The 19,351-nt window shown below is 44.6% G+C and overlaps 1 protein-coding gene across 1 annotated transcript in view; it reads left to right on the top strand.

The window, feature by feature from the left end:
• Window positions 1-19,351, top strand: part of KCNMA1 (potassium calcium-activated channel subfamily M alpha 1) — a 711,483-nt gene that overhangs the window by 348,150 nt on the left and 343,982 nt on the right. The window contains 1 exon segment of the mRNA NM_001003300.2: window positions 11,278-11,339. Coding sequence (NP_001003300.2) covers window positions 11,278-11,339 — 62 coding nt within the window.

Here is a 19,351-nt window from a genome sequence, read left to right as displayed (position 1 = left end):
TGAGTCAGGCTGGGGCTCTGCTGAAATACACAGCCGGATTATGACAAGAGCCCCCAAACCCCGAGAAGGCGATGGTTCTCCCCCATATATACATTGAAAACTTGGAAACCCACGTAAAGACTTAAGGACGTCCACCTCAGTTCTGATTTCTCCTTTATGATAACTGTGTCAAAGCTTTTAAAAATAGGAAATAAAAAATTCTTCCCATATTTTCTGGCTCCTGCCATGCTGCAGACAGCCTGCGTGCCTGGTCTGCCTGTAGAGAGACCGAAGTATGAAGGAGGCCTGAACATCATACACATGCTCTTCCTCTTTTTAAATGACCTTCAAAAGACAACAAGTAGCATTATGTAGACAGTCTTCTTTCTCCTGTTTTGCTTCCAAAGTAAGGGTGAGGCTGAGAGAGGCAGGAAAGCTGTATTACCTGACCTTGCCCCCATCCCTCCACCCCTAACATGTGTCCCATGGAAGGGGAGCTTGTGGTTTTCTGACTTGATCTCTGGCTTGCCAGAGCTGTAGTTAGGCTGTGCAGCATTATTAGCATCTGATCGTCACCGGGCCACAGGGAGATGTGTGAGATATGCAGGAAGTAGGGGAGTAGCTGGGGATGTGATCCAACCTTTTCAAATGAATGCAATGTTGGGTGGGGCATCCACCCTCACTCAGGACAACCATCATTACACATGTTGAGATTTCTGCCACTGACCCTGACTTTTGATTTTCCTTGCTGTTGGGGCCGGAATTTGTGAGCATGAGGAATGCTAGCTCAGGAAGATTCCTGCTTCCTTCAGGAGAGGCAGCTTGTTTGTAAGAATGCAATGGTAAAATTAAAAAAAAAAATTCTTCTCTGAAGTGAGGGAAGGAGGGAGAGATGTCAGAAGTGGACAAGCTAGTACCTTCTCTTTGGAGACTTGGAATCTCAACCTACTGTAAACCTTAGCATGGGGACTTACTGGTTTCATTCTTATCTCGATGGCATCTGCCAAAGCCAACCCCCAACCCCTTTATTATGGTCAGCTGTTGGCCCTACAAAAGAGGAAATGGAGTGTTGTGCTTTTGGAACTAAGCACACGAACGTGCGTCTTCATGGTCAAGCCTGGCGTGGGGCGGGTAACTGATTTTGAAGCCTGGTCCAAGTTGGTGTCAATGTTTTATTGTTAGTTGAATGGTTATTTATCATTTTTGGCCAACTCTCTTGACTTTTCATGGCCTTACTTTCCAGGTTGCATTGGCAATCCTTTTTAAAAGCAACACTTTTTGATGGCAAACTCATTGTTGTAAAAGATGGAAATTTTAGGTTGTTCTAGGGGTGACTCTGGGGTCCTACTAACCCACTAAGTGGCCATACCTAAGTCATTGCTGCGGCTTGGCCTTGAAGTTTAGACCTTGGGGACCAAATGTTCTGTGTCCATGACATTATCTTAGAGGGCATTGTTAAATGTTTTGAAAATGTTATAAGCCAAAGGCAGACATTCTTTTCTTTTTTATTGTGGTAAACGGTACTTTCTTTTAAAACTCCCAGTCATATCTGGGACTTTAGCTAGAGTTCGACTGTAGCTCTAGATCCAAAAGACATAGTAGGCTCTAGATCCCTGAGAAATTCATAGTCCCCTTCCTGTATCAGTAATAGATGAGACTGGAAGTGGGAGGGTAAAGTGGAGACCTAGGTAAGTTCTCTGTGTCTAAATGGGGATAGATTCTGGAAATAAGGGGGGAAATGCCAGCTTAGTAAAGAATAAAATCAAATATCCCAGAGAGGCAAAAGTGACTCGTATGTAATGTAACTCTCTTAGAGGTACCCATTGCCACTAAAAGGAGAGATATAAGTATCTTTCTGGAAAGATGATTATGTTTGAGTTTTGAAATTTAAATACACTGCTGGATTCTGCTTGCAGGTTCTCAGAATTTTCCTTCTATTTTGTTTTTTAATTGTGATTAACTTCATGTGAGGTTTGCCATTTTAGCCATCTGTGAGCATATGGTTCAGTGGCTTAAGTACAACCACAATGTTGGACAACCATCACCACTATCCATCTCCAGAACTTTTGGATCAATCTAAACAGAAACTCTATACATATTAAACAATAATTCCCTATTCCTGCCTCCTCCCAGACCCCGGCAACTGCCATTCTACTTTGTATCTCCGTAAACCTGACTGAGTTCTCGAGGTACTGCATGCAAGTGAAATAATGCAATAATGGTCCTTTTGTGTGACTTAGCATAACATCGCCAGGGTTTACTCATGTTGTAGCATGTATCGGAATCTTTTTCCTTTTCAAGGCTAGTATTCCATTATACACATAGACCCCATTTTGTTATCTGTTGCTTCCAAAGCTGCTATGAACTTGGGTGTACAAGTATCTGAGTCTCTGCTTTCATGTTCATTTTTGCCTTCAATATACTCTAACTATGGCAAGATTTGAGAAGTAGGGCAAAGATGGCCATAAATTTAGTCCTTGGTGATGATAAGTGGCAACTGTTGACCAGACAGTGTGCTACAGAAGTTTTCTCATCTTATGAATCTAATTAAATTAAAAATCTAGTTGGCCAGACCCATATGCACTTAAGCCACACGGTGTCCCCCAAAAGCTCATTAGCTGCAAACTTGGGAGCTCTAGCAGCAGATGGAAATTTTCCCCCTAGATTCTTCAGTAATTAGACAGGACAGGTCTCTCAAACTTTAGCCCTCGAATGGAACATTATATCTTGTTTGCCAATGCACCAGTTTCATGCTATTGGTAGAAATATGTGAAAATCAACCTTTTAAGTTTTACGAGGCAATGATATAAGATTTCAGTGTCATTAAACCTTGATTCTTAAGGTCACAGGTTTTAGGGAAAATTTTCCGACTCAGGGTTACAGTTGCTTTCCATCATTTCGGTTTCTTGTTTCAATTATAATAAATTGAGACCGTTAGAGGATCACATTTAACTCTTCTATATTTTTGTGTTACGCAAAATGAAACAAGCGTGGTCAACAAAACCCAAGATGTTAGATCGTTGACACCTTCCCGGCAGTTGAGAAACACTGACCTGCAGAGATCCACACAATTTTGTGCCCTGGAGTATATCAACATGGTCCCCCAGGAGGGAAGAGATTAGGCAACTGGCTTATAATTATGCCCCCAATTCTTCTTTGGGGAAAATAAAAAAAAAGAAGGATCCAGACCTTTTATATCTATTCCATATTAGTCAAATGCTCCTCTGCCCTCTATAAAAAGCTCATTATTGTGCATAATTTGTCTGTATGCCAGTAGATGCGTGACTTACAATAAAATTGTTCTTAGTAGCTTACATTAAGAAGGAATCCTATTATTTTCCAGGGCTTTGTTTTTATCTATAGTCACTTTGAAATTACCTAATTTGGAAATCACAGAGACACTTTGCTAGGACTGTAGTTGGCCAATAAATAGTAATAGAGACCCAGTATTTGTGATTAATTATTGGAGTATCAGTTTATCTCTGTGTCTCTTGCAGTGTGTGTGTGTGTGTTCGTTTATTACTTATACACTTATATTTACATTGTTTTGCATCTCATTTACTTATGACATGTACTTCACTTTGTTTCCACACATTCCCAGTCCTGATCCTAACTTAAATTCTCACCCTCTGACATCTACCACCTTAACTGAACCTTTCATAGAGACGTAGTTTCCTTCACACCTCCATAGGTGGCTTCTTTGTTTATAGCCCATGGGCCCCTGGATCTGGTCCTCCGTAGCCTCTTCCATCTTTGTGCAAAACCTTTTCTCTTGAGGCTCCTGCCATCCAGCTGAATCCTCACCCTGTCTACTCTCCCTGATGCTGGCATCTCCCTTCCAGCAGGCTCTTCCACCATTCAAGGTGGCTCCATCCCTGACTCTTTCTTCTCCCCACCTCAACTCGAGCCATCCCCTTCTGGTATGTGCACATGCTTCTGCTTGCTAGCCCCCTTGCATCTCAAATCCTCAGTCCCTTCAACCATGATGCTCTCCAGCCCTACTCCACTCCTGCCATGAGTCCCTTGGCTCCTGCCTTCCCTGGAACTATACCTCACCTCTTTCTGAGGTTTTAAGCTCCAAAGCCTCGCTCCATGAGGATCCAACTCTCTTGCTTTCATTACACCCAGTTTCCAAACTTACTCTCTTATCTTTTCTTCAAATACACTTTTATTTAGCAAATATTGATTGAGACACTTTGCTAGCTTCTGGGAGTTTAGTGATGACTAAAAATGGACAGGCAGATGGGATGAACACTGGGTGTTATACTATATGTTGGCAAATTGAATTTAAATAAAATACTAAAAAAAAAAAGGACAGGCACCCTGTCTTCATAGAACTTGCAGTCCAGCAGAGGAGAGAGGAATTGATCAAATGATTGTACAAAAAATTTAAAATTTTTGCCATGCTAAGTGCTATAAAGTATTATGTTCATGGGGGTACATCCCTGCAGTAAGTGTTAGGAATGTGATAGCGGAGCTGCGATCTGAAGGATGAATAGTCTATGAAGAGAGGTACGACTTCCAGGAGGAAGAAAATGCTTGTGCAAAGGCCCTGTGGTAGCTGGGGTGGGGAGGCACGACACATGATGACTAAGAAGAACTGAATTTCCATTAATTAGAATCTTCAGCAGCAGAAAAGGGCTGGAATTTCAGGGTCTTGTAAGCTCTTTTAGGGATTTCTTTTTCTTCATACTCAAAGTCATTTGAAGCAATTTAAGGGGTGGGGGGACCTCTCCAAGTTATATCTTATGTCCTAAAAATTCAGTCCATTTTATATTGGGTATGGCTTTAAGTCTTGCACTTTTGGAAGTACCAGACTTAAATGCCCCTAAAAGCATGACATTTTTCCTGGCCTTCCTTACATTTGAATAAAGCACAGTTTTACTCTTATCTGGGAGTCCCATGTATTTTATAATTCTAAACACTGACTACTGAAAGCACTTCTTTATTCCTCCCTTTCTTTCGTATTGAATGCATCTGTACTTAAACTGTTGTTTGGAGTCTTGGCCTTTAGCGAATCAACTTGCAGCATTTTTGTGTAAGCACTTCATAAGTCAAAAGTAATGTGCCAGAATGTTACTTTGGAAACTTTGGGGACCTTTGGGTGTTTAAATGGCACTGTCAAAATATTGGTTTTATATTTTACAAATCTTTTGTTATTTAGGATAACAAAAATACCTTTCTTGGTAGCAAGATGATGTCTTCTATTGAGAGTGGTTGAAGGGTGAGGGAAACATTAGTATACTGGCCAGATTCTGAAGAAAAAAAATATCCTTCACTTTTTTCCCTTAAGAAAACACTGATACTCAGAGTGTGGGCTCCTCTATACAAAACCTACGGAAACATGGGCTTTTCAAAGAATCACAAAGGCAGGCGGAAAGGAGATTGGGTGAGACCCCCACTCAATTCCCTGGAGCAACAGCAGAACGAGGCACAGGGCCAGGAGAGAGCCAGTCAGTAGCCTTGGTAGGTTGTGTTGTAGTTTTGTGGGATGGCCAGCTGCACGAGCAATTGATTGTGCCACTGGAAACACAAAACTATGAATCCGAGTGTCCGTAGGATTCCTGCTTATGATTTTCTGCAAGACACAAGCCCCTCTGACAAGATTAGTGACACGCATAATGCTCATCATGCTGAATTTACAGTGATACCCACAAATGGCACCCCCTGACATAAAAGAGCATTGCCTTCTCAAGCTAAGAGTTCTGAATCCTTTTGCAATTCCTGTGCAATAACCTATCCAGGTCCTGATCTGACGATCATCTCTTCCAGGCCCCCCTTTCACAGATTGGGAAGCTGAGTCCTGGAGTTGTTAAGTGGTATGCTCAAGAGTGTACTGCAGAGTCAGGATTCAACATCACTTGGGTCTGTGCCCTCTCTGCCATGAGTCTGTCTGCTGGCGCGCCTGGTGCCTTGCCCTTCCCTGCATCAGACAGGTGGATCTGGAGTGTCAGGGATTTCCTTTCTTCTCCCTTGGCTTTCCACCCTCCCCTTCCTATTCCACTTTGGAGGTTTGTGATGGTGGTGGTGTTACTTCTGTATCCTTTCCTTCCTTGGACATCCGAGAAGTGTCTGTTTGTATGCGTGGTATTTATCAAAGCCACAAGGGACTCCTGAGTAATTTAAACTTCTGAATTCCATGCTCGTTGAGGGCAAAGTCCAGGCCTGACTTTGCTCTTTTAGTTTTCTTTTTCTCTCTCTCTCCCTCTGGGCTTTGTACACAGGAGTCCTGTCTGTCAGAGTTGTTAAATTCACCAGACCAAACATTTTAATTTGGATGGTGGAATGATGTTATCACTCATAAACAAAATGTCCCCACGTTGTTTTGCCTTGGGAGTTCTCATGTCTATTGTTTTTACATAGTAAATTTTATTGTATATAAATTACACCTCAATAAAAAAAAAGTGATGTGCCCTTGGGATTATATGTAGAAAATGGTCCATTTTCAGAGGGGTCGCTGCTGCCAGGGGCTGGCTAGGCCCCAATCAAACATGCAGAATCATTAATTAGGGTCATTTGTTCTGCTGTGAGCTGAGCAGAATGTATAAAACCTGCTCAGGAGAGAATTAACTCATCCTCCTCTCTGTACTTTACTTCTAGCACGATTCTCAAAGCCTGCAGGCCTCATACATATGTTCTAATGGGCTAATTGTTAAGGCGACATTTGTAAATTAATCTCTGACTTGAGCTAAGTGGTTTCCCCTAATGGCTTTAATTCAGTGACTCCCATTCTTGGCTATATATCAGATTCACTGGAGGAGCTTCTGAAAAATAGAGGTGCCCAGCTTCCCCATCCCCCCAGCTTGCCATTCTCTGGTTCCAGGGCGGGATGAGGGCATCTCTGATTTTTAACAAATGCTGCTCAAGTGATGGGTTGGTGGTGGTAGCTGCCTTTATGAGCCTCTACTCCAATCAGTGTCTGGAGGCCCTCATAGACTCATGACTTGTGTCTATTGAAAGCGCTTGGGCCAAATTCAACAACTTGAAACCAGTTTCTAGAACAGACAGCGTGTCTAAGAGCCCACCTTCCCCATTCATTCATTCTGTGTTCATCTCACTGGAATTGTCCTTTCCTTGAAGATCTTCAGTGACTTGATGGGGGATATTCTGTGCTTTGCCATCATGTTTCCCACTTTTATGAACTTTTTTTTTAAAGATGTTATTTATTTATTTGAGGGAGAGAGACAGGGATAGTGAGAGAGAGCAGGAGTGGGAGGAGAGGGAGAAGTAGGCTCCACCCCCCCACCCCCCCCCCCGCCAACCCACCCATGCGGGGCTCAATCTCAGGACCCTGGGATCATGACCTGAGCTGAAGGCGGACGCTTAACCAACTGAGCTACCCAGGCACCCCTTTTATGAACTTTCTGAGACATTTGAAAGATCTTCAGGGATTGCTGGAATGTCCATCATGAAAATATCTGTGACTATACCCTCTTCATTCTCCATTTATTCATCAGGCTCCTGATGCCAGATGTTATGGAGAGACTTTTTTTTTTTGATACACTGTGTGTCTCTGTGTGTCTGTGTCTGTGTTCCTGGCATTCTTCTGTGCAAACACATGTCGTGTTTGATCTTGCATTTCTGGGAACAGATAACTCAAGAGTACCATTGTTTCAATGACATTTATCAAATCACTTTTGTTAGATATCTGGCACTCTGTAAATATCACTCAGTACCTGGTATCACTGCGTAGCATATGGGTATTTTCAATCAACCTAAGACTATGGCAGTTAGCGCCCTCCCAGGTAGCCATCCCATGGTGATTTGGTGACCCTACCTCCCAGCCTGTGAAAAGCTAGAAAGGCGCTGGTGGAGGTCAGCACAGTGTGTGCCCCGAGAGGGAATGCTCATCTCGTCTCACATGGCAGACTGTGGTACCAGGTCTTGTTTGTGACAGTGCTTTGTAAAGAGCTTGGTTATTGTAGGGAGCCTTCTGTGACTCAGCTGCTGGAGGGCTAGTGTTTCTGTGTCTCAGGTATATTATTATGCTTTTCTTGGCCTCATCTTAACATGTCCCTTGGGCTAGAGTGCCTTTTATCTCTGGGACTTTCGAGGCACATAGAAGAACTCTCAGCAGACTTCCCCCTTACTGAAGGGATGTTCTAGAAGCCATTATAGGTAGGAAGAAGGGACACTTTGAGAAGAAAGAACATATTGTTCCTGCCCATCTCAACCTCTTTTCCCATTCATATCTTGACCTAGTTAGTACCTTAGTACAGAATGACTATACCTGTGCCATACCATTGAGTGCTAGTTGCGTAGTAGTGTAACATGACATGGATTACTATGTAAGGATTATTCCATAAAGAAATTTATTTCGTGACTTCAAGTGGACTTTTGTTATTTTTCCTAGGGCCTTAGCAGATTTCGTGAAATAAATACTTAGATAATTATTTGGAGGTGCTCTGTAACATAACCGTTAGCATTTAGGCTAAAAATCTGACTGTTCTGTGTAGCTAGACTGAATTTTTTCATATGTAGAGCAGAGTTCTCAGACAATGGGGGGGCTTATCAGAGAGAGTGATAAGAGATGAAGAGAGAGAGTGCTAATCCTTTGTCAGGGCCTATAGAAGATGAATCTTTGTTGGATTCCTATTTCCACGGCCTAATCCAAGGGGTTGATTCATTTTCTGCAGCACTTGGATCCAGGTTGACAATGTAATCAAGCCCAACATGATAAAGAGCCATTTAGCATGTTTAAAAACCACATGCCCAGTTGCCTTAATTTTGAGAAGCTGGTCCTTTCCTCATTGATCATTTCAGTCCTTGAGGTGGAGGGTGTGGGGGGTGGATCAGTTTGGATGCCCTGTACCTCCTCAAGAGACAGCCTTCCAGATGAACATGTGGACCCAAGAATCGGTTCTCTCACCAAGGTCTTCAGTTCTTGGAGGTCATTTCCCTCCTGAATTTCTTCCCTCCCTCATCCTATCAGAGAGATGCTGATACTTGAGTTTGCATCTTAAGAAGCTAGCAGGAGTCCTCCCCTCCTGTCACTGGCTGATTTGCTTAAATAAGCTGCACATTATTCCCTGTCTGAGAGGCCAAGTGAAGGCAGCTGGGACAAATTAGTGTCAGCTACTTCATCTGGCCCCCCAGTGCTGGGAAATCCTCACCATTGCAAGAGAGCTTAGATTTTGAGCTCATTTCATGATGGTGATGCCATTTGCAAGGGCTTCTATCCTCTTTCCTCTCCTCGCCCCTGCATCCCTGCCCTCCCTTCCCATCCCCTCATTGGCCTGTAGAGTCAGCTCTGACCAAAGCTCAGCATCCTTACACACACACACACACACACACACACACACACACACACCCAGAGCCCAGCTGACAGAGATTAGTCTTGGGTCAGCTGTTTATGAATGAAGAAGAGGTCCTTCCCCTGTGCCCTGGCCACGCCCCTTCTCTTTGCAGCATTTTGAGAATGAGGTCGGGGCCAGGATTTCAGTGCTTATGTCTCGTAAATAGCAACACAGATCAAAATTAATCTTAAGCTATTTGTTTTGCTGCCTCCTTCAGATAATAGAGGGAAAAGAAGAGGCTTGTTTATATTTTTGTGTTTTTTTGTGTGTATGACTTTGCAAAGGGATGAAGGAGTGAATGAGCGTGAGGGGAGAGCCTGGGGTGAGCCTGCCAGGAGGATTAGCACCGGATAGATGGTGATTTGCCAGCAGACTGCAGGGTTACCTTGGATTCAGCTGCAGCACGGTTTAGTTTTTGAGACAAAATGGAAGAATAAAACAAGCCCCAGTGATGTACTGTTTTACCACTTTCTTTCATCAGGATGATTTGTCAGGTGCTATGAGGCTGCGTCTTTCTTCCTCAGTGTTCTGCTGTTTGTCAGTGTTTACTGTGTGGTCTGCTGTCTGTCCCGGTAGCTCCGTGGGGTTCTGCAATGTTTTCAATGAGTACAGTAGGCAGATTGCATTTCCTATCTGCCAGTTTGATGCACACACACAGTACAGATATGCATGTGTGATCCCCTCGACTCTCTCTCTCTCTCTCTCTCTCTCTCTCTCACACACACACACACACACGCACACACAGCTTGGCTGTGCAGTCATTACATAAATTGGGATTCATCTCTATCCACCAGCCGATGCCAGAGGGATGTCAATATGCAGATACTCTGAGAAGAGACTGACACTTCTTTCTGCGTGGTCCTTTTAGGATATTAGTGTGTCGGAAAGGTATTTGTTGGCACAGTGTGCAGCGGTAGTGTTTGCTTTCTGTTTTCAATCTTAATTGTTGGCTCTGCACGTCTTGCTCATTTCTGAGCATCCGTTTAGTTGCCCTACTGGTCTCCTCTGTGAAAGACTAAATGAACAAACCAGAACGTAGAGCGGGGACAGAAGTGTTGGTGGCGGCGTCAGCTGCCGCATACGCTTCGGATGGACGTCAGTGTGACAGGTATCCTTTGGAGGAGATGCCAAACTGTCTTTTATATCAGAGGCATTAATTCTGAGTGAAGAGTGTAAAGATGAACAAGTCTTCTCGTGTAGCTGGCCTAATGTATTAGCGGCTTTGGCTCCCTGCACCTAACCCGTTTCCAGAATACTTGAGAAGTGTTGTAACTACACGCTCGTGGATGTGCACACACACACACACACACACACACACATTTGTACAAGCAGCAAATTTGTGCTTTTCAAATTGATGGTTCTTGTCTGGAGACCAGCAGTCAATCAGGGGTTGCATAGGGCTGGGGGCGGGAGCGGGCTTAGCTTGTTCCTGGGTGTGAGGGGTCTTCCTGGGATTGATGAAAATGGTTGAAGCCATTTCATTGCAGTGATGGCTGTATCCCTTGGTCAGTTTACTTGAAGTCACCGAATTGTGCACTTAAAATGGGTCAACTTTGTGGTCTGTAAATCCTTGTCAGAACTTGGAAAAATTGATATTCCCATGTCTGAGTTCTTCTGGGTCTAGGATGCCCATAAAACGACCAGTTGTATCGCTCTGAATTCTTACCTGCTCTTTCCTCACTGGAAGTGTGCGGACTTCAGTTGCGGAGAAGCTGGACCCTGTTGCTAACAGGGCAAGATGGGACCCGGCACCATAGAAACAAGAGTCTGCCCTGACCCCTGTTGGCCAGCACAGAGGTTGCTGCCCACTGCAAGGTGTGGAGGCAGCATCAGGGCGTCCTGTGGGGGCCTCCAGGGCTTGAGATTCCCAAGAGGGCCCCAGAAAGCAGTTGGAAATCTGCTTCTCCACTTGTGTCCAACACCCCCCACCCCGACAAAGCCCCCCAGAACGAAGCTTCCTGGTGTTGGCTTTAAGTGATGGCATTTTCTTCTTCTTTTGCAGGTTGTCTTAGTCTTTGCTCTCAGCATTGGTGCCCTTGTAATATACTTCATAGATTCGTCAAAGTGAGTATTCAAATGCGTTGTCTTGCCCTCTTTTCTAAAACAATCATGAGCCTCTGCGTCGATGAGTTGATTTATTTTAACACCAAAATTTGCAAGTCTTTTGAGGGTGGAAGGCTGTCAGAGGAAGGCAAAGCTACTCTGCTGGTTTTCTGAATGGGAAAACAAGCTGTCACAGGAAGGTTACTCGGATTCTGCTGGTGTAAGAGGGAGGGAGATGTATTTGAGGATAAGTCTTTTTGCTGGGTCTAATTTGTTTTCAAATACCTGTTTCCTGTTGAAATATTTGCACTAAAGATGTCAAGAAGCTAGGAGGGCTTTGGTAGGAATGTCCAACCACTGGGAGGGTTACAGGTATCCAGCCAATGAGGGTCCAAGCCATTCTTGCCATGGTTGTAAGGTCCTCTTCTCATTAGGGTTTCTCATGCTTTAATCTTGTTGGGGATCGGATTAGGAAGCATGGCTCTGTCCTTTGCAGCTATCAAGCAGAATATTCAGTGGAAACATTGCTCGTTGGTGCTTCTTGACTTGTGAAGGTAACAGATGGGAGGAAGGAGTTCTTTATGACTCCCAGAGGTCAAGGCCCATGGCCATCTAGCATTTCCTAGAGTGGACATTTGTGTGGAGCCCTGGGGTACCAGCTCAGTGAACTGATACTCTGGGCTGAACCTGAGGTGGAGGTGGGGGCGGTTCTTGAGGACAGAGTTTAAGGCTTCATAGGGGTCAAAAGAGGTCACCGAGCAGAGCTGCTAGGCAGTGGCCAGCTCTGCCCTGGTTCCAGCAGGTCTCACCCCGGGGTACCTTATTTGTTCCAACGATTGTGTTGCAAGCTTGGGGCTGAGAAGCTGGAGCCAAGCTGGTCTGACGCGCCTTTCTGTGGTGACCGTGAACTTGACAACTGGGCGGTGACCTTGAACTCTTTGCCTGCGTTGTCCACTGTGAGAGTGTTTTTGTCTCTCTGAACTCTATCCTTGGTATGACTGTTCACTAGAGTTTGATTCCAGGAACCTGCTTTGTGTCCTTGTTGGCACGGACCCTGGTGTGCCTGAGTCCTGAGCTTAGTGCTCCTTTTCTATGTGTCGGGATGGTAGTAATTTCATGCACGCCTAAATTCTGAATTTCTCAGAGGCATCTGGTCACCAGCCAAAGGATTTTGTGCAATTGGGTGCTGAGGCCAAAATGCCATGTCAGGGAAAATAAAGCAAACATCCCTTTAATCACTTGCCTCTGGGAATCAGCCAAGTCTGAGAGTATCAGAGGTCCTTCAGCCCGTCCCCATGCACAAGGCTGGACTGCCCTCACCTGCCTCAGGGGGAGAGTCCTTTCAAAGTACTCCAGGAGACAAGATTCTACACGCCTCTTCCATTAGCTCTTCCTGGCCAAGAAAGAGAAGAGATGTTTAAGCCTGGACATCTCCAACTGGTATGTCATTGAAGGTAAGCTTCTTTTAAATATCTTCTCTAAATGATTCTGGACCATATTTGGATTGAACTAAAGATCTTCTAAAGCCCTGGTCTTATTTCTCCATTCTCTTCCCAGGAGTGAGGACTGTTCTCACATGTCAGGGGGTGCATATCCTGTCCACTTCCATGCCAGGCTCAGGAAATGGGTTTGGGCATGTAGTATGTGTGCCCCAGACAGAGCAAACCCTCACATGGAGGTGAGTGTGGTGATCGGTTAGGAGAGATGCCTCAGCACCTTCTTACCCTTCCCCTCCCTTTCTGCTCCTTTGTATTTCTCAGAAATAAAATGCTCTTGTTAGATGGATTTGAATTGTGTCCTTTTTTACAGTGTCTACTGAAAGGCAGACTTTTGTTCGGTAGATTCTGGTGTTCACAGCTCCATATAGGAGAATGGAAAGGAATGGAATTCCCCAAAGCAAAGGGCCCCTACTCTGGATGCCCTGCGCCACCCCCCGGTCCTTCGGATTTAGTTATGATTTTGCTCAGTCTTGGGAAAGCCAGCATTGGGACCCTTTTCTGGTTCCGGTTTCTTTTATGGACTTACAAAGAGTCTATTCCAAAGATGGACAGTTTAGTCCTATTCTGCAATTTTTCAGCAAAAATGCCAATAATCTTAGAACCAAACTTGTCCCCATTTTCCCTGGGGACTGCCCTAACCTTAGTCTTTCTTCTGTGTCACTAACCTCTGTGGTTTGGCATAACGAGACTTGATTTATAAGAAGACTTGATGTTTATTTATGTCAGCCCTTCCGGTTCTCATTTGCATTAGTATGTTTGGTTATAGCCATCTCCCAAGGTTCTGTCCTTTGGGTGACCTGATCGGCACAGCCAATAACCAAGGAGTCTTCCATCTTCCTGGGGAAAGCCTGCAAAGCATGCACACATGAAGTAAGGGGCAGAAGTACAATCTGTAAAGTAACCTTTATGGCAAGTCCACAGATTCCTAGGAATAAAAAACAAAAACAAAAACAAAAACAAAACAAACAAAAAACCTATTAGACATTGTAATCAAGCAGACTAAGAGAAAATAAAGTTCTATCCACATATAAGAAGCAAATGGAAAATATGTAAGAAAGCTGAATGTAAATTCTTAAAATTCATCTTTTCATCCTAAATTCTCATTGATTTATATACACTGGTGGTTTGGCAGGCTATGTGGGGGACTTGGAAAGAGGGCCTTAAACTTCTCTTGGAAAGTTATCCTATATTACCACCCTGGAAAAACCTCGTATTCTTCAGACAAATTTCTGTTAGCATTTAGCCCTTCAAATATACCAATCAAATAAACAAATCCCTAGGCTTTCCCTCGCATGAGCCCAGTTGGGCGGACATTGTCGTGAAGTGGCTCATCTCCATGAATTTCAATCAGAGCTGGCCTCCCCAAAATGGTGAGGAATGTTCTAGCAGCACAAGTTCAAGATATGGGGGTGTCTGCACCCAGCCCCTTGAAGAGGGCAAGGAAGGCAGATTAATATACAAAACAGGCTCTGGTGGTCCGCCCTGCTGGCTCAGTGTCAGACAGGCCTATTGGGGTTGTATGAATGGGCCGGCAGGTGGGGTGGCTGGTCATTCCACTTTCATGTGGCAGCAGGTGGGGAAGGCAGTCCAGATAAATGTCATAATTGGTGGCTTTCTGATCTTGTTAACCTTTCAGAACTTAGTTCACTCTCAAGAGGTAGTGGGTAAGTCATTTCCAAAGACAGCCTCCCCTAAGCATCTTTCCTTTCCCATCCTTAGGCCAAGATAGGTCCCGGAGCAGCTCTTTTTTTTTCATTCAAGGATTTGAGGAGAGCTTCTTTGGGTCTTAATTTTCCTGGAGTGATCACCACAGAAGAATCACTTGTGCAGCCTCAAGTGATTGCTATCTAGCTAAGACAGATTGTGGCTCCGAGCTCCTGGAGTTGAAAGCCAAAGAGAATTACGTTAAACTGTGTTAAAATTATGCTTCATCATCCCAGCGGTAGACTCTCTAGAAGCAGCCAAGCAGAGGAGCTCTTCTACCAAGACTTTGGATAGGCACAAGTGTCAGTTCCTTCCAGACACGGAGAAGATTTAAGCCCTCCAAACACAATAATCCTATCCCTCAGAAGATATTAAATTAGCCACACAAGGCAGGTACTGCCCAAAAGAACTCTTCTTTCTCATTCTTTTTAAAGGTGTTCTGTCCAATTTAAGGCATATGCCACTCCAGCTCCTAATTCTGATGTCTCTTGATCTCCGCTGACCCTTTCCTCCCACACACTCTGAATACTCCGTGAAGCAAAGACTTTTAAAAAATTGTACAACCGAGTCAAAAGCACCCCAGACACCCTGTGGGTGATAATGTCACCATGGCTGGTTCCATCCCTGTCTGTTTCCTCTCTTTGACATAGGTACAGTAATTCTTCTCTAATAGATAAGAAAAAAATAATAAAAAAAAAAAGACCCAACGATGTCAGTGTGAGGGCAGGATTCGTGGATTGCATAATGCAGCAGTTCCTGCTGCTTCTAGAATTTCAAGAGAAAGTTGGAAGAGACAGGGGTTCCGGGCCCTGGATATTTGCATTTTTTCCAGGGGCATTCTTGGAAAGGATGACTCACCTTTGGGGAGATATTTATTCCTTTGATTCGTGTTTAAACTCAGCTACTTCTTATGCTACAGTTACGTGGATTATGAATATTTAATATTGCGCATACTGAAAATGAAGGTCAAGTCCTGCTCACTGGTTACTTCAGTGCAGGCGCACGTCTCTGCAAGGGAGGCTACCCGCTGTTAGCAGAGTAAAGCTGAAAGGTTATACATTGTTAAAATTTTCCTTAATGACTTTATCAGCTCCAAAATTGCTGGCACACAGTGGGGGCACCTGCTGATTTCACCGGTCTTTGCTCTTGGCTTCTCGTATCAGCAAGGCTGCTTTGGGGGGATATGGACATTAGGAAGGAAGAGGGAAGAGCAGTGCAAATTTTGGAAAGCATCTAATCCAAGGGCTGGGTTCCAGGGCAATGCTGGCATTATGATGTGAAAATGGCCCTCCCTTGGTCTTTAACATCCATTTAACGTTTTACGTTTGCATTCACGGGCTCATTCATCTTGTGTTCATTCGCTCATTTAAGACGTCTCACACTGAAGATTTTCCACCACACAGTAAAATTGCTTGGGGTTAGGTATGGTTAAGGGAGATTATCTTTAAGATCGCAATAGAAATCGACCTGATGGTTTTCATAGTCTCCAAAAATAAAAGTGGTACCGTTGATGTGATGGGGATACCCAGAGCCGTCGCAGAACCGGCCAGTCACCAGCTACTGTACCCAGTGAGTGTTTACACAGGCGGGCCTGGAGTCCCCCAGTCTAGAAATCCTTCTCAAAAAAGGAAGAGATGGGGCAGGTGGCTGGGAGAACTGTTCCCTGATCGGAGACTGTGCTGAGCACCTCGTGATGCACACCACACAGGACCTCCCTGAGTTCTCCCAACAACCTGATCGGATGAGTGCTCTACCTTCCCGAACATGCCGCATTTGTCCCAAACCCCCAAACCAGGTAGCTCATCGGTCAGGGAGCCAGGACTCGAGCCCAACACGTCTAAAGGGATCTCTCTCCCAAGTGTCTCGAGGTGTAATTCCCGATGGTGGAAGTGCCTCCGTGGGTCGAGTGAGGAGTTGCAAGAACGAGGAGTAGCTGAGCCTCCTTAGCTGACTCCTCTGTCCTGTTTTCAATTCGTTCTCCGTCTTCCCATTTCCTATCTTTGGGGCCACGTCCACAAGTCAGCAGTGCCAACGGGGGTCCTAGCACAGCTTCCTCCCTAGGACACAAGACTTGTGGGATGGGTCATGTTGTGTCTGCCGTCTGTTTAGGTCTTGGTGTGTTTCTTCCTAAGTTATGGTGTAATAAGACTCTTCTCTTTTATCTCAGGGTAGTGGCAGCATTTGGTGATGGAATAGGGTCAAGGTTGCAAAGAACAGGAAAGCTGGTTGTTTTCAAGGGCTTCTCCCAATGAAGGGGTTCTTTCCCAGTAGAAAGCCCCTTGGCTTCCTCCCACCATGCTCACCTCGTCCTCTGTGGCTGTCGTTTGGCACACTACAGTAGGTAATGAGAGAAGCCCTACTACTCCATGACACAGGTTCTTTTGTCTCTGAGAGAGCTGCAGAATTTCATTAACTTGTTACAGCTTTGCACTGTGTGCCTAGAAAGTTAGTACCAATGAAGCAATGGACTTTAGGAGAATTTGGTTCCCAAGAGCTTTCTGTGGAGGTCTCTGGACCAGGGTAAGATACCTGACCTCCTCCTCCGGTTGGTCCCGTTCTTCCCGGCTGTATGCATAGGTGTTGACCCAGTGCCTCCCAAGTGGCAGCTTGGTAGCAGACACCTGGCCTAGCTGTGAGGATGGCGTTGTCACCTCCACGGTAACATGATATAAACTGTAAAAAAAGTACTATGAAGGCCATTCTCACTTCCACCATGAGCTCGCCCCCTGCCTGGCAGTAAGAACAGTCGGGTAGCCCATGGCATAGAGAAGGGAGCTCACCACCTTCCCCTGTGCCCAGCTCCTTCATGGAACGTGGTCTTTCTAGGTGGCATGCTGGGAAATTCCCTGCCGTTCTCTGCCGTGATGTCTTTGTCGAGGAGTCACTGTATGCTTTTAACCTTTGTTGAGGAAGTCAACACAAGTCACTGTGTGTGCAAAGCATCTCCCTATTCTTTTTTCCCCCTTTTACATGCTCCACCCTAATTTTCTCTATCCCTCACTGACATTTTTATTGCGAGGCTTTGGTTTGGAAAATTATGGGTAGGGAAAGTTCAAGGGCAGGATGTTCAGAACAGCATTGCACATCTGTGAAGGGAGCACAACAGGAGAGCCAGCAGCTGTTTAGAGAATGGAATGTCAGATGGTGGAGGCACTGGGCCCACAGAGGGATGGAGGAGGGGAACAGACCTTCAGGGCAAAGAGTCTGTAAATACCTCCCAATGGGAAGTCTTTGTCCCCTTGCAGAATTTAACCTTTAATGGCAACACTGGATTCTCTGACTCAACTGTTCTATTTCATCTAGCTTTCCAAAATGCCAATTTTTTTTTTAATCAGGAGAGAAGACAGGTGGAGGATATGCCCAGAGGGTAACTCCTCTTCATCCATCTCCCTTCCATCTGGGTAAGGCGGGCTCAGCTTCCTGGCTTACTTCTCATTGCCTGTATTGTGATACATAGGTATCACATCCGTTGGCATCTGGAAACATCAAGGACCTGGTCATCTTTGGCCTTTCCTTGGAAAAAATCAGAGACTCTTAGGAATGGGAAGGAAGACAGAGCTAGACCTTCCAGGGCCTAGCTCCAAAAGGTAACTTGAGAGAATGACATGTTAGAATTTGCAGAGACTTTCAAGTCCAACTGGTGCCACTATCCCCTGTGCCTCAACCTCCTCTCCTGCCCCATGAAGTTGAGGGATATACTCAAGGGCACCCACGTAGCCAGGGGCTGACCTAGAACCAGAGCAATTTTCTCTAGTCCAGGCCCCTTTCTCCTTGATCCCTTGGGGTTCTTCCTACCAAATACTAAATAAACTAAGATGTGATGACAAATATTATCCATTGAATAGCAAAGCAAATAGTGATTCTTACACCTATTCTGGGAGTTTCAGGCTGTCATCATGGGGGCAACTTTAGGGTCATAGAAAAGAACAAAGATAATGAGAGGTAGGCACTTGGGATTCAATCTCCTTGGCAAGAGACCCTGAATTACTTGATTTTATGAGCCTTTCCTTTTTTTTTTTTTTTTTTTTTTGTTGTTGTTGTTGTACTATTTTGGAGGGGGAGGTAAGTGTTCAACTGTGTTGTGGAAGGTTATTAGCAAGCCTGAATGCATTGGTTTGGCTTGTTTAGATTTTTTTTCCCTGGAATTTGTTATGCATGACTTTTGAGGATATTTTGCCCAATGGCTCCATTTGTTTCACTGTGAAAACACTATCTGATGACTATGTCTATAAATCTGTATTTACTCTTCTCTCCAAAATTAGAATGAATTATTTCTTCTCTTCTCAACACTCTTCAGAATTTCAAAGGAAAACTTTGGATTATCTGACACTGTTTCAGCCCTCTTGCTTCTTTTAAAAAGAATGATTGTTTCAGGGAAAATGAAAAACATGCATTCCCTTGTAGGTTCAGTTGATTGTTTATGTCTTCTGCAATGAACATGTGTTTATAGTGCATGAGGGCTGGATCTTGTCCCTGTTGCACAGCACTGGTCCTCTACGTAAAGTCACAGGCAGAAGTGCACACAGAACTGCCAAGGGATCAGAGTAGGAGCCAGCTGGAGAGAAAGGTTAGCGCTCAGAACAGTTTAATCCAAACACAAGGGCAAAGCTCATGCTTCACACAACCATGATTGTGCTGAGGTTTGGTGTAGACTATTACAGCTTTATGATAGGTCTTCTGGGTTGCAGACGAGAATGGAGATGTGACCTCTGTCTTTGCTTTTATTCGTCCTTCTTCCTGACAGTCTGACAAATTGTAGCTTTGGGGAGACCCTGGTCAGTGATGAGTCATTTGTGGTTTAAAAATAGAATTTCTTGCAGCAAAGATGCC

This window comes from Canis lupus, chromosome 4 (assembly GCF_011100685.1).
Source record: "Canis lupus familiaris isolate Mischka breed German Shepherd chromosome 4, alternate assembly UU_Cfam_GSD_1.0, whole genome shotgun sequence".
In the NCBI taxonomy this organism is placed as follows: Eukaryota; Metazoa; Chordata; class Mammalia; order Carnivora; family Canidae; genus Canis; species Canis lupus.
This window is presented reverse-complemented; position numbering and strand designations above follow the sequence as displayed.